General features: G+C 57.1%; 1 protein-coding gene across 4 annotated transcripts in view; it reads right to left on the reverse strand.

The window, feature by feature from the left end:
- Positions 1-2,913: 2,913 nt before the first annotated feature.
- The window catches only part of NHSL2 (NHS like 2), a 155,254-nt gene continuing 144,308 nt past the window's right edge, over positions 2,914-13,859 (reverse strand). For all 4 annotated transcript variants that reach the window (XM_026653381.2, XM_024197096.2, XM_024197104.2 and 1 more), the window contains 3 exons: positions 10,107-12,410; positions 8,574-8,706; positions 2,914-5,747 (listed from right to left, as the gene is read on the reverse strand). In XM_026653381.2, the coding sequence (XP_026509166.1) occupies positions 5,432-5,747; positions 8,574-8,706; positions 10,107-12,410 (2,753 nt within the window). In that variant the 3' untranslated portion in view covers positions 2,914-5,431. The remainder of the gene's footprint in view (positions 5,748-8,573; positions 8,707-10,106; positions 12,411-13,859) is intronic.

The following is a 13,859-nucleotide window of genomic DNA, read 5'->3' on the forward strand; positions in this document are numbered from 1 at the left end:
TGCCTCAGCCGGTCCTGGATGAGGTGGGGGAGCTGCTGGGCATGTGCTCGCTTGCTGCGATGAGTTCCTTTCACCACGTGCAAAGGGTCATACACAACAGCACATTGGTATTTAGAAAAATACAGAAGGAAGCAAATTCCAGATTTTTTCCCCCCAAAATCCTCCATTAAATGTCAAGTTCTTGTCCACCCGTTAGTCATCAGACAGCAACTACTAACTGCCCTGTGTCCCTCAAGTCACGGTTTGATCATTAGGGATCAGGTAGATGTGTATGGGCCATGCAAGGTTCTTATTGGTGCCTCACACTCTGGGGGCTTCCAGCCGAAATGTCCTGTCCTCCAGGGACTGTGTGTGATGCAAGCTCTGAGCCAATGGAGGTTTGGCCCTGAAGTCAAGCAAGGAAACGTTTAGATAGAGAACCCCTGGATTTCAGTGGAGACCCTGCAAACTGGGACAGGTAAATGAGCAAGGCAAGTCTTGCTGCTACCAGTTTGCCTGGCAGGGGTTGGGAGCCCTCTGGTCAAGCCAGTTATTCATGCTGTGGTTTGCACCCCACAGTTTGTGAGACCCACTTTCAAACACTGTGTCTATGTTTTGTCTAGAGCAGGGCCTGAGAGGCCAGGGCCACCTCAGGGGTCTGGGCCTGGTGGATCTGGACTTTGCTTTTGAGCAGGTATCTAGTTTTCCCCTTTGGTGAATGCTGGACTCTGAATGGGGCTGTTTGTAATGTGAATGTCTGCCTGCCTTGCCCCACCTGCAGCTGGCCCACACTGTGCTGTGTGTGGATTGTGGATGGTGTCTTTGTGGGTACATCTACACTGGAGCTGGAGAGGGAATTTCTAGCTCAGGCAGCCAGACCTGCGCTAGCTGGAATCGAGCAGGCACGCTAAAAATAGTGGTGTAGCCATGGCACCAGGCCTGGCAGGAGGGGCCAGCTATTTTGAGTACACTGCCATCTGAACCCTAGGCCGGGCTTCGGTGCCTGGCCCCCACTTGACACTGCGGCTACACATAGGCACTAACTTGGTCACTAACACCTCCTGACATGCCCGGGGCCTGGCTGTGGGGAGCTCCTGGCAGTAGGTTTTAGGACTTACAGTACAATTGGCTAACCTGGCTAGGTTTTGGGGGTTTAATTCTTAGAAATGGAAGGAGAGATTCCAAAGAAAAGCCTGGATAGGGTCAAAGCCCGGAGCACTTCCCATCCCATTAACACAGCTGTAATGCGCCTGTTAGGACTGTATCCCCCATGTTGCTGGGGCTGCTAGTGGGAAGGTGCCAGGCATGGACATTGCACACAACATAGACATGAAAGTTACTGCTGTGACTCCGTCCTCTCCAGAGCCGCGGTGCAGGGACAGCACAAGGCGAGTGCACGGCCCTCCTCATGGGAATGGAACCAACAATAGGTTTGCACAAGCGCCTCTGAAATGCTGCTGCTGGGCTGAGCTGGCTGAGTGTGGGGATCCCTGGAACTGGCTCTCTGGTTTGTGAGCCCTGAGCCCTATTCTAGGAGCTGGTTTGTTGCTTGTGACAATGCCCAAACCGGAGGTCACTCCCAGGCTACCTAACTTGGCTTGACCTCGTTTGTGAGACCGGGCACATGGCAGTGTTTTTGGATGACAAACTATTTAAGCAGGCGACTCAGGAATCACACCATTTGCAGGGTGAATAAACCTTGGTGCTTCAGTCCCTGGGACATTGTATCCGTGAGGCATTTCCTGAATGCCTGGCCATTGCCAAATGCCTACCAACAATGGCCCCCTTGTGACAACTTTGCTTACACAAACAGCAGCCTCGAAATTACCAGGCAGAGTTGTGCTGCACCAGAATAAATAACCCTATCACAGCAGGTCAGCTCTGACTTTGTTGCCCCACTGATTTCCCGTTCCTCACAAGTCTGGCCTGCGCGCAGTCACAGGAAAGTGCATGGATCTCAGCAGAATCCTGGCTCCCACTACATTCACCTGCCTTGTTTTTAGTTATTACACCTCTTCCCCAATATAACGCTGTCCTCGGGAGCCAAAAAATCTTACCGTGTTATAGGTGAAACTGCGTTATATCAAACTTGCTTTGATCCACCAGAGTATGCAGACCCCCCCCCCCCCCCCGGAGCGCTCCTTTACCACGTTATATCTGAATTTGTGTTATATCGGGTCACGTTATATCGGGGTAGAGGTGTACTTGGCCTAGCTGTGATGTCTAGTTCAGGGGCAGACCCAGCTCTGGTCTGTAGAGGGCTCAGTCTCTGAGCCTTTCCTAACAACTCATGGATTTGCCAATTATGTCTGCTTTTCCTTCCTTTTGCCACTAGGTGTAGCCAGAACAATTCACTGCTCGTGCTGACCCTGGCTACTAGAAGCTCTTTCTCGGTGGTGTGGCAGCATCCTGGCCTGTCAGCAGGGAGTTCTCTCTGCACCCCTGTAGCCTCACACACATGTCTACTGTCTCTGCCTCTCTGCAAAGCGTCATGCATAGCAAGTGCTATATAACCAGAACAGGGACACGATCACCCATTGCTGCCCACTCCTTCCGGGTGTCTCCCCAGGGTCTGGATCTCCCAGCTGCTGCAGAAGGGCTGCCTAGGGAATCAGACCCAGCAGCTAGTTCCGGGGGCATGCTGAGGACTGGGGGCTGCCCTCAGATGAACGTGCTGCTGGCTCCTTCCATGCTGCCAGCTCCTTCCATGCTGCCATCACCCCATCTCCTGCTGTGCGCTCCTTGCATGGAGCATGCCAGAGCCTGGCGGGGGGGCTGATGGGAAGCAGACAGCTGCACCTTTGATCACAGCACTGGCAGGTTGTTTCCCCCCACTTTTATTATTATTATTATGTTAAAAATATTAAGTGAGCAGGCTGGGTGTCTTTGATCAGTATGTTCCTTCGGTAGCAGCTCTCGGGACTGACAGAGAGTGAGGGGAAAGCAGGCTGGGGAAAGCATCTTATTTGGTAAAATATCAATACAGGCCCTTGGGACTCTGTAAGGGGCTGAGTCACCAGGAGTGCAGGGCACTCCCAGGATTGGGCCCCGACTCAGCAATACAAAGACCGCACTTGGTGCTGAGAACATTTCAGTAGCTTTGCTTTAAAGCGAGCAATTCCCCAAACCCACTGCTGATTCGCTTCCGCGAGAGCACAGGGGCTGCGCACGAGGGAGCTCACAGAGCTATGCGTGTGAAGCGGGGACCCTGACAGATGCATTCACAGAAATCGGACTTGTGAAAGCCTGTTGTGATTTGGGGGCATTTTGTATCCGACCCAGGTCTGCACAGCAGGAGGAAGCTCAGGAGAGGGGAATCTGTTATCTGAAAGCCAAGAATGGGGCCAGAGCAAACCCCTGACCCAACACCCCTCACCTCGGAGGGGTCTGAAATCCAGTTATGGCTCAGGCACCTATCAGACAACCCAAAGCTGTCTAGCAGGGAGCAGGCCAGCCAGCCCGGGGGCTTGCAGTGCAAGTGCCAATGGGGAGTAGGGCACTGCCTGAGTGTGTGTTGGGGGCTGGGGATGGAAGCAGGCTGGGGCCTCGGCTCTTCAGTGATTGTCACCGCATTCAAGGGGGGTTGGGCTGCTGCCAAGCAGCCTGTACACGACTTGGCCAGGATTTGTGCATCCTTGTTACATCAGCGGGCACCCACTGTGCGTGTGACAAGTGTGCACGGAGCAGGATGGCCCAGCTGTGCGCACATACAATGCTCCTGTGTCGCAGGAACATGGCGCCTGGCTCAGCCCAGGCATAACTCCACCGAATGGCAGCCTGCCTGCGTCGGAGGGACACATCAGAGCATGGGTAAAGTGCGTTTAGTGAGCAAGGTGACGGACTCCTCAGATATCCTAGATGGAAGGCGGGCGGGCCGGTGGGAGATAGCTGAGGTCAGATCAGATTGATAGGTAAGAGTTTGTCTTACGAAGGAAAATAAGCCATGCCTAACACCTCCTGAGACACGACTCTCATCTGATTCACAGGAGAGGAGTTGTCTCATTCCTCAAGGCCAGCTACAATATGGTTTGGGCAGAACTCACGGGGCTGGTCCCTGGGATATTTGGTGTCTGGGCAGGGAGGGCCATGCCGTGGGTCCCTCCCGTGCTCCATGCCTTTCTCAGTAGGACCCTAGACTCTCTAGACTGTTTCCAGTAGGGGCAGGAGGAACCAGGCTGTGAAGATTCCTGGTGAGGCTGAGTCCATGGCCTCCTATGATGCCCTTCAATCCTATGAGACACACAGAGCCAGCGGAGGGGAGACAAGCCATTTTACCAATGACTCGCCAAGTGTCTCTAGCTAAGTCAGTCTTCAGCAAGTTGCTTCAGCCTTCACATTTTCTTTGCAGAAAAGCACCTCCTTTCGTAGGTGGGCTGGGCCAAAGTCATCCTGAACAGAATCCCAAGGGTAGCCAGGCTACACCAAGGATCAGTTTGCCCCAGGCACTTGCCATTTCAGGCCTTGGTCCTGCTAAGAGCATGTGGCCCCTTGTGCCCAGACAGATTCCCACTGGGCTGAGTATACAGCACTCATGGCAGGGCTGGGCCTGGCCTGGGCTTGCTCCCTCTCTGAGCATCAGTGCTGGATGTTCCTTCCTTTTGGCTGACAACAGGCCCAGTCCTCTCCCTGCAGCATCACCAGGGGCTGGCAGCTGGCATCGAGTTGACAGCACCGGTGGAAGCTCTCAGAAGAGCGTTAGAACCTGGCCAGTGAGTGACTGAGGGTCAATTTGGTTGAACAATGGGTCTGAAGCATCTCAGTTCTTCCAAAGCAACCTACATTCTAACTGGCCCTTCCGTCTCTGCTGCCGCGAATTTCCATCTGTTCAACTCAACTCAACACTGGGAACTTTGCCCGGGGAATGAAAATTACAAGATCAAATGAAAGAGAAAAAACATCATCAACATTTTGCATGATCAAAGCCATTTAAAGTACCACTTGCCGAAGCGACTGAACAGTTTCAAGCTAGCTTCGTCGTGGACACTGGGTTACAACTGGGGCTGAACTGGAGTCCGTTTGCAGAGCCCCAAAGAGCAGGAGGGAAGTCCACACTTGTCATCAGACCCTGGGAATGAATGGGAAGCCCACTATCATCTGATGAAGGCCCTGCTCATGATGACCGATGTCTGCCTTCTCCATTCCACAACCGTCTCCTTCCACTGTATCTCCTCCGGAAACAATGCCAGGAGCTGACTGCACAGGGGGGCGGGCTCTGTAGTTAAGACATTTACCTTCCGTCTGCTGGAGTCCCCAGGGAGACACAAAAAAGATTCGTAAATTGCCAATAAAGAAAGGAAAAAATGAAACAAATCCCAGCAGGACAGGATGTCCTCACAGCACCCAGCCTGGGAGGGTGCAGCCCCTGCAGCTGGAGCTGGGCTTTGAAGAGCCAGCATAAAACTCTCAGCAATGCTGTCTCCACCCCTCCCTGGCCAGGATGAACTCGGGGTGGTCAGGGCTGGGTTCTGGCACCGCTTGGGTTGTCTAACTCGGGGGCAAACTCCATCATGACCCGCCGAGCCAGTGGATTTGTGCTCTTGAGAAGCTCTGCTGCGGAGGTGCGAGTCCCGGGACTGGCCTTGCTGCCTTTCTTCTGTAGCAGGGCCTTGAAGTCTTCATTCCGACTGGAGGGTCTGCCGGGGCCACCCCCCGCTGCGGGGGACTCGCAGGCCGGGAGCCCGGCTGGGTTCTTCACTGGGGAGTGAGAATTCTGCCTGCTGCCAAAGGCGTCTCCTGGCTCCTTCCAGCCCAGCAGCTTCCTCTTCGACCTAAAGACAAAAGAAGCCTGTGGTTGGCGTGGCTGTGGCGGTGTGTGCCAGCTCCTGAGGTGGGGGCGCTCGCAAAGGGGCATTCCCCACAACCCCCAGGCAGGTGGCTGCATCCCACCCATAACTGTGGTTTATGCCTGACCCCCAGACATGTGGCCGTGCCCTCACTGCAACCCGGAAATGTTCCAGCCACTGGAAACTTATGTATAACAGCAAATCCAGCATGGCCAATCAGTGCCGAAAGATGCAGAACCCAGTTACTTCACTGAGCTCCATGGCATAACAAAGAATATAATCATAGAATCATAGAGAATATATATACACATCACCGAGAATAGGCCAAATTCACCCCTGGTGCCAGCCCTTAAAGTCAGTAGTGCTGCTTTAAGTATGAATCTGGCCCAACACTGCCTGCAAAGGACTCTCAGGCCGGTGAGAGGTCCTGGCCTGGCAGCTCTGGACCCTGACCCTCTTCCCCCTGGATGAGGAGAGCAGAGGCAGAAGCAGGGAGTGCTAAATTCTGCCATGGTGCCACCCTCCCGCTCGTCCCAGTGCCCGGACCAGGAGGGGAGGGGAGTTCAGCCTCTAGGTCACTTGGCACATCCAGTGTTTGGCCAGCAAGGGAGACAACTGGTGCCACTGGCGATGGGGGGGATGCGCTGTGGATAGCAGGAACTGCATTGAATGCACCCACTTCCCTTCCGAGAGGCCACAGAGCAGCCAGCAGGTGGCGATGACCAGCGAGGAGCTACAGACTCCCCAGTCTCCGGGTGCCCCACAATCCCGCCAGCACAGAGCCGTCCAGCTCCTGTGACAAGCCCTGGCTACCTGGCAGAACTGAATGGGGCCTGGCCAAAGGGCTGCTGCCTCAGCCAGTGCAGACAGACGGGAGCCCTGGCCTGGTGCCATTCCCAGGGTCATCTCTGTGGCTGGGCCAGTCCCAGGCACAAAGGGCTCCTGGGGGCACAGGGTGAGACTCGGGTTCCATGTCTGGTCCTGTGCTGAGAGCGGGCCAGGAACACAAGCTCTGAAATAAAGGCAGCTGGCTGCCCAGGGCTCTCTGTGGAGCGCCGCCCAGCGTCCTGGAGAGAAATCCGTCCAGGCTTTAGAGCCGTGTGACAGTGCACTCTATATAGTTTTATGAAAGTATGCTGATGAGTGTGAATATAATGTAACTAAAATATGCTTCATGCAAAAGGTCTCTTGTAAGGTATCATTACAAAGCTTATAATCTACTGAGTGTGGTCATCCTATTTGTATGTATGTATCATTCTTGTATCTGAAACTAGAAATGTGAAATATAACTCTGAGGGCCTATTGTAATTATGCAAGATGTGGCCCATTAATGGTGGTTTGGAATCTTGATGGTTCCCATCAACCAGGACAATTGACTGTGGATGGCTCTGTTTGCAGGCCTTCCCGTGAGTCAGGCCGGGAGGAATGAAGGCTTAGGGTCTTACAGTGACATGTGATCATGTCACCTGAACTGGAATCCATCTTTAACCTGGTGTTTTTCCATTGAGAAGGAGGTGTGGGAACCCAGAGGGAAAAAGAATTGCCGCATTTTGCAAAAGCTATATAAGTGGGTGGAACAGAACAAAGGGGGGTGGCCATCATGAGAAATCCCCTAGCTACCACCTGAGCTGGAACAAGGGCTGTACCCGGGGAAAGGACTGTGCCCAGACTAGGAAGGCGTCCAGTCTGTGAAAGAAACTTATTGAAACATCTCTGAGGGTGAGATTTTATCTGTATTGAGGTTTCTTACTGTATTAGATATAGACTTGCATGTTCTATTTTATTTTGCTTTGTAATTCACTTTGTTCTGTCTGCTATTACTTGGAACCACTTAAATCCTACTTTCGGTATTTATTAAAATCACCTTTTACTTATTAATTAACCCAGAGTATGTATTAATACTGGGGGGGGGGAGGGCAAACAGCTGTGCATATCTCTCTATCAGTGCTATAGAGGGTAAACAATTTATGAGTAAAATGGATTAATTTGGGGTTTGGACCCCATTGGGAGTTGGGCATCTGAGTGTTAAAGACAGGAACACTTCTTAAGTTGCTTTCAGTTAAGTCTGCAGTTTTGGGGCACATGGTTCAGACCCTGGGTCTGTGTTGGAGCAGACTGGCATGTCTGGCTCAACAAGAAAGGGTGCTGGAGTCCCAAGCTGGCAGGGAAAGCAGGGGCAAAAGTAGTCTTGGCACATCAGTTGGCAGTTCCCAAGGGGGTTTCTGTGATCCAACCCGTCACACCGGCCTCTCGATGAGCAACGGGCCCAGCACCACCAAAATGGCTGGGGCTTGCTGCAGAAGACCCCGAGTGCCCTGAGACACACAACTAGAACCGGGGTGCCATGCCACGGCCATCTCTCTTGCCCTGGTCTGCTCAGGGCACTCAGTGCTTGGGGTGGGGGCCAGGCCAGTAGCCCTGGAGACAGAGGGGCCTTGTTTATCCTTGGAGCCGGGACTGGCCTCACCCAGATGAGTTTATCTGTATTCAGGCTTGCTCAGTCCTTGGCTCTGCAGAGACCAGCCCCCAATAACTGGGCTGGAGACTCCCAGAGGCCAACAGTGGGGGGCGGGGAGGGATAGCTCAGTGGTTTGAGCATTGGCCTGCTAAACCATGGGGTTGTGAGTTCAATCCTTGAGGGGGCCATTTAGGGAACTGGAGTAAAAATCTGTTTGGGGATTGGTCCTGCTTTGAGCAGGAGGTTGGACTAGATGACCTCCTGAGGTCCCTCCCAATCCTGATATTCTATGATTCTATGGTGGGTAAACGCGACGGGGGTGGGGGTTTTCCATTCACAACGTGGGCTGGTACCTGTGGATGACGGTAAATAGATCCTCTGTCGTACGGGTCGTCACAAATACATCATCATCCTCTTCCACTATCGACTCGGCTGTTTTGTCACTTACAAAATTCCTCTCATCAGCGCTGAGCTCCACGAAATCGCCTAGACAGAGGGAAGAAGAGCCGTGAGCTGGGCTTGCTGAGAGCAGGATGGAGGGGAATGTCCCCAGCGTGGCGGTGGCCTTTCCCAGGAGATGCGTGGAGTCAGCCCGTTGGAGCAAGCTGAGGATACCTGTATCCATATGTGTGCCTGGCCCGGGCACCCCAGTAACCTGGCTCTGTACATTCCTGTGGCTCAACAGGAGCAGAATCCCAGAGTTAGTGCCAGCAGCAGCTGTCCTGCCTGCCTCCCTGGGCGCTGTGACTGACCAGATGGCATGAGCACGCAGCTCCGCTTCCTGCACACACGCACCGCCTGGGAGACACCTGGGCTACAGTGAGACTCAGGCAATGAGCAGGCAGGGCTCTGATCCTGCAGTCCTCGCACAGGCAGCTCTGGCTGCTGGCCACGGGAGGTCTCAGGCTGGGCGTCCCAGGGTGCCCTGGCCACATCCTGGCATGGGTAGCTTCCCACCTTTATACCCCCTCTGGGGAACGCACCCCACCCCGCGTGGGCTGTGGGGAAACGCGGCAGAGAGGAGCCAGTCGCTGCAGCCAAAGCCAGGGCTCCTCACGTGCACAGAACTCACTGCGGCGCGGCTGGACATTCTCTGCCCTGTGCTCACCGACTGTTTGTCCAACCCCCCACTTCCTCCCTCAGCCTCACTCCACATCCGCCCTCTTACCCTCCCTCTCCCTCCCAAGTAGCTGAACCCTTCTTGAGTGCCCCCCCACTTGCTGCCCTGCCATGGGTCACTCTGCTGGGGTGTTCTGCCCCTTCCCCATGTCTGCCCTGGCTAATGGACCATGAGAACTCTCTGCGATGCTGTGTCTGTACAGCGCCTAGCACAGCAGGGCCCGTCGACACCATTGCAATGGACATGTTAGCTAATAAAACCCCCTTCCCCTCCTCAGCCAAGGGAGCCTTCCAGTGCCCCTGGGGCGGGCAGGCCAGGAGAGACCGGCTGACAGGAGCCCAGCAAGCCAGTGCCAGGACCAGGGCTAGATTAGTCAGCTGCTACCTGCCTGCCGGCGCTTACTCCACCCTGCCCTTCGGGGCAGCCCACTTCCCTTGCAGACACGTTCCTCTCTCTACTGGGTCTGTTACATCTCTGGGCTAGTCAGCAGCTGCCATGCTCTGCCACAGAGGTGGCTGCTTTTCAGGGCTGGGTGGGGCGATCCCTGTGCAGCGGTGTGGGTGGAGCTCTGGGGTCTAACACAAACGCTGTCGAATGGTGTCTGGCCATGCCGCAAGGAGCTGCGTGGCCAAGGCTGTGCACCCGGGTGTGCAGTGAGCCGTGCAGAGGCAGCAGCCAGACGTCCCGGCTAGCTGCACATGGCAGTGATTCCCAAGCCATGCCCGGGCTGCTGTGGGGGGGGGGGCAGAGCAGCTGTGACACTGACCTGCGGGAATCTCCCCGGGCGTGGCAGCAGCTGGGGGGCTCGAGTTCTTCCCCATGGCCTCGGGTGATGGCAGGTAGTCTGCGTCTGGGTCGCAGCAGCTGGTGTCCTCGTGCAAGGTGATGATGGGGCTGGGCGTTAGCCTGTGATCCCCCGGGCAGCCTCCCAGGTGGGGTGGAGGAGGGGTGAGCGGCAGGTACAGCACACTGGGCTTCTTGGGGACGGGGGGTGGGACTTTGGCTTTCCTCTTCTCCCCCTCGGGCCCACGGGGGGTGCCACTCCTCTCCGGCTGGGCTCTGGGCTCCTCCTCCAGGCTGCTCTGGGACAGTCGCCGCAGTCCTGAGAAAAAGATCCCTGGGCAGCCCTGGGAGGGCTCCAGCGGAGAGGGGGGCTCTCCGTGGCTCCTGGCCTCTGGGCTCCTCTTAGGCTTGGGTTTCCGAATGACCATGTAGATATCCTGCAGCCCCCTCTCCTGGGCAGAGATGCCCTGTTGCGTGGGCGGGGAGGTGGGAGACGCCAGGGGAGACTCCTCCTGCAGAGGCGGGGGCTTGGCCATGATGTTTGGGGGACGTTTGGCCAGTGGTGGCTTCTCTGCAACGGGCGGCTTCGCTTTCCTTCCTGGAAGTGGTATGGCGTCGCCCCCATGCTCCTCGGCTCGGTCTGGGCTGTCCAGGTCATCCTCCGGCTCGGACCTGCTGACAGAGCGCAGGCGCACGGACCTCAGGTCCGACTGGGTGACCACGGGCATGACGGGCTGGATCGGGCTCGTCTTTGGGCCACGCTTGGTCCCGAAGGTGGAGTCTGAATGATGCCTGCTCACCTTGGTCTTCCCCTTGAGTGAGATCTTCAGCCCAGAAAGGTCCAGGTGCGTCAGGGGTGTGACGGGCAGGTCGAAGGAGAGCCGGGACTCGGGGCTTTTTTCCATGGGCGATGGGGGGGGCAGGGACGACTTCCTTTCGGGCACCAGCGGCCTCACCCTGACGGTCTGGCGGGGGGAGTGCCCGAGAATCGCCGAGGTGGGGATGGTGGGTGTCAGGGTCTCTGACTGGCTGGAGTAGCCACTGGAGGGGGACATCAGCCTCGCGGGCCGCCCTGGGGAGGAGATCTTTAGCTCCACTTCCGTGGAGAGCTGGGAGGGCGTGGTGGCCCTGGAAATGGAAGGGGAGGGGAGGGACTCAGAGCTGCCCCGGGCCTTCGTGCGTTCGATCACTGTGGTACCCGTGGCAGTACTGGAACCGGACAGGGACCGGTAGGGATCGTTGGCTTTCCAGTCTGTGAGGCACCAGTGCTGGGAAAAATGCCCGCCGTCCAGGTCCCTGGCAGGAGGCACTGCTGTGTTACCCTGGGTGTCCGTGGGCACCATGCCATGGCCGTGAGGATCTAAGGGGAGACAAAGGCTCTTGGGCCGCAGCTCCTTCGGCAGCGCTGTGCCAGGCTCTGCGCTGAGCCCCTGCCCGTCTTTAATCAGTGAGACGCTGCGCATGGGGGGAGACGGTTTCTTCTTCGCCTTCTTGAGAGAGATGCTCTTGGAGCGGCGCCTCCGCTGGGCATCCTGCTCCACCCCCAGGGAGACATTGTCCGTGCTGGTGCTGCCCTCGGAGCTGACGCTAGGGTAGCTCAGGGCGCAGGTCCCGCTGCCTCTTCTGTTCTCAGGGTAAGTGATGTCCACGGAGCAGAGCGAGCCTGAGTCTGTGGGCACAGACAGCGACCTCTCGCGGAACGGGCAGGCCCTGCCCCCCAGCTCCAGCCGGGAGGGTACGGCCTCCTCTGCGCCACTGGCCAGGAAGGTCACCTTGGCCTCTCTCCCCTCAGGCATCTGGCTGCTGGCAGCGTTCAGTGGGGACTCTGGAGCAGTGCAGGAGAACGCATGGGGCCCATTGCTTCCTGGCTGCTCGTCTTTCGCGATGAAGAAGGAGGCCGCACCGCTGCAGTGCTCAGGCGAGCCCAGGGCTGGGGACCTCGGGGAGCCGCCAGGCGAGGGATACGCTGCGTCCTCCTCAGCTGGGCTCAAGCAGTTGAAGGAAGCTGTGTTCCAGGGAGGAGAGAAGGTGGTGTCCTTTGGCCCGTTGCAGGCAGGGCTGGTGCAAGCCGTGGTTGTGCTCTCCATCCTGGCAGGAGGCTGGTAGCAGCGCGCCTGCAGGCCTCCCCCAAGGTCACTGAATGTCTTTCTCAGTGGTGCTGCTGGGGGCTGCGGGGTGCAGGGCTGCCGGGGCACGCTCTTCCCATTTGCAGCCTCGGGGACAAAGCTGCAGGAGACTGACTCCCCGATGGTTGCGTGAGGCGTGAATGTGGGGCCGTTGCTGCTGCCTGCAGGGACAGACACAAGGACAGATCAGCGCTGAGCGAATGGCTAGTGGAGCTCCGGTCACAGGATGGGCTAGCAAGCTGCACACTCACCCACTGCCCACGGAGAGCCCTGGGAACGACATTCACACCTATCCGCACCACACTCGGCAGGCGCGGATCTGCGCGGCACCCAGAGCCCCGGCTGGCCTGCACTCTGACCCGCTACCGGGTGTCAGCGTGGTGCTGAGCTCTGCCTGGCCTCTGAACAGAGCGAGAGCTGGGCCCGCCCTGAACAGAGGAGACCCTCCACGCAACAATCTTCTTGCCATGCAAGGCGGGCTCAGCCATCTGCAGCATCAGTGCCCCACTCTGCACAGTCCTGTGTTCATGTAGGGGAGGGGTGGGTCAGGGCAGGCAGGGGGATGGATGAGCTGGGGTCAGGGCAGAGGCTCTGCAGAAATCAGCCTGGGAACCTCTCTGTCCTCCTGTCCCAATAGTGGAGCAGAGACCCTGGCCCTGCTAGGTCAGCTGCAGTGGAGCCAGTGTGGAAGGCCAGGGTTCCTGTAGGAATGACCCTGTTCTCTGGGGTCCAGGCAGACCCTTAGGGATGCACCAGCTTTGGGACCTGCATAGAGGGTTCCCCTGGGGAGGATCTGACCGGCGGGTTCCAGTCTGGACAAACTGGCTATGCGGGTCTAAAGGCATAGCTGGTCTAGAGCTGTGCCCAGCCCTTGCCTTGCAGCAGAATGCGTGGCTGGGGACTGCTGACTCCCAGGGAATCAGAGCCACTGCTGGAGGTGGTGGGGAACAGAAGTGCCCCAAATCCACCAGGGCAGAGAAAGCGAATGCTGGGGAAAGCCAAGGGCCCTGCACTGGCACCTGCAGCTTATCCCTGAGCATTAGGAAGAGGCACAGGAATGAACCCCCCAGGTGCCCCCAACACTGCAGATTTAACATGGCTGGATGCAAGCCCCCTTCCTGAGCGCAGGCTTTGGCATCGCTTCCCTACCCCAGGGATGGGAGAGCACCCACTGTCCGGTACTGTCTGCTGAGCCTTGCGGTCCCCCGCGGTGAATCCACGCAGGTCTGCAAGTGCCAGAGGGGCTCCCCCCAGCCGGGCCAGAGCAGGGGCCTTTCCAACGGGGGTGAGGGAGGGCAGGAGCCCTGATAAAGGCATCACCCCTCACTTTCTGCCCCTACTCCTAGGGCGAGAGGTACTTCACCCCACTGGTGACACCAGACTCAGAGTCCCTCCTGAGTTAGCTGTTCAGAGCTCCTGGCAAAGCGAGACACCCTCCTGTGCTCTGCTTCCCGCTCATCCCTAGAGCTTTTAGGGCAGAGCTCCCCGCACAGCACAACAGCACCTGGGCTAACGAGGGGCCAGGCCTGAGAAGCGTGGAGGAGCCTCTTCTCCCAGTGACAGCTGTGCATGCAGAACCTCGCAGGACCGGGTTCCCTGGGTCAAGCACA

This window comes from Terrapene carolina, unplaced genomic scaffold, assembly GCF_002925995.2.
Source record: "Terrapene carolina triunguis isolate 2854851 unplaced genomic scaffold, T_m_triunguis-2.0 Scaffold137, whole genome shotgun sequence".
Lineage (NCBI taxonomy): Eukaryota > Metazoa > Chordata > Testudines > Emydidae > Terrapene > Terrapene triunguis.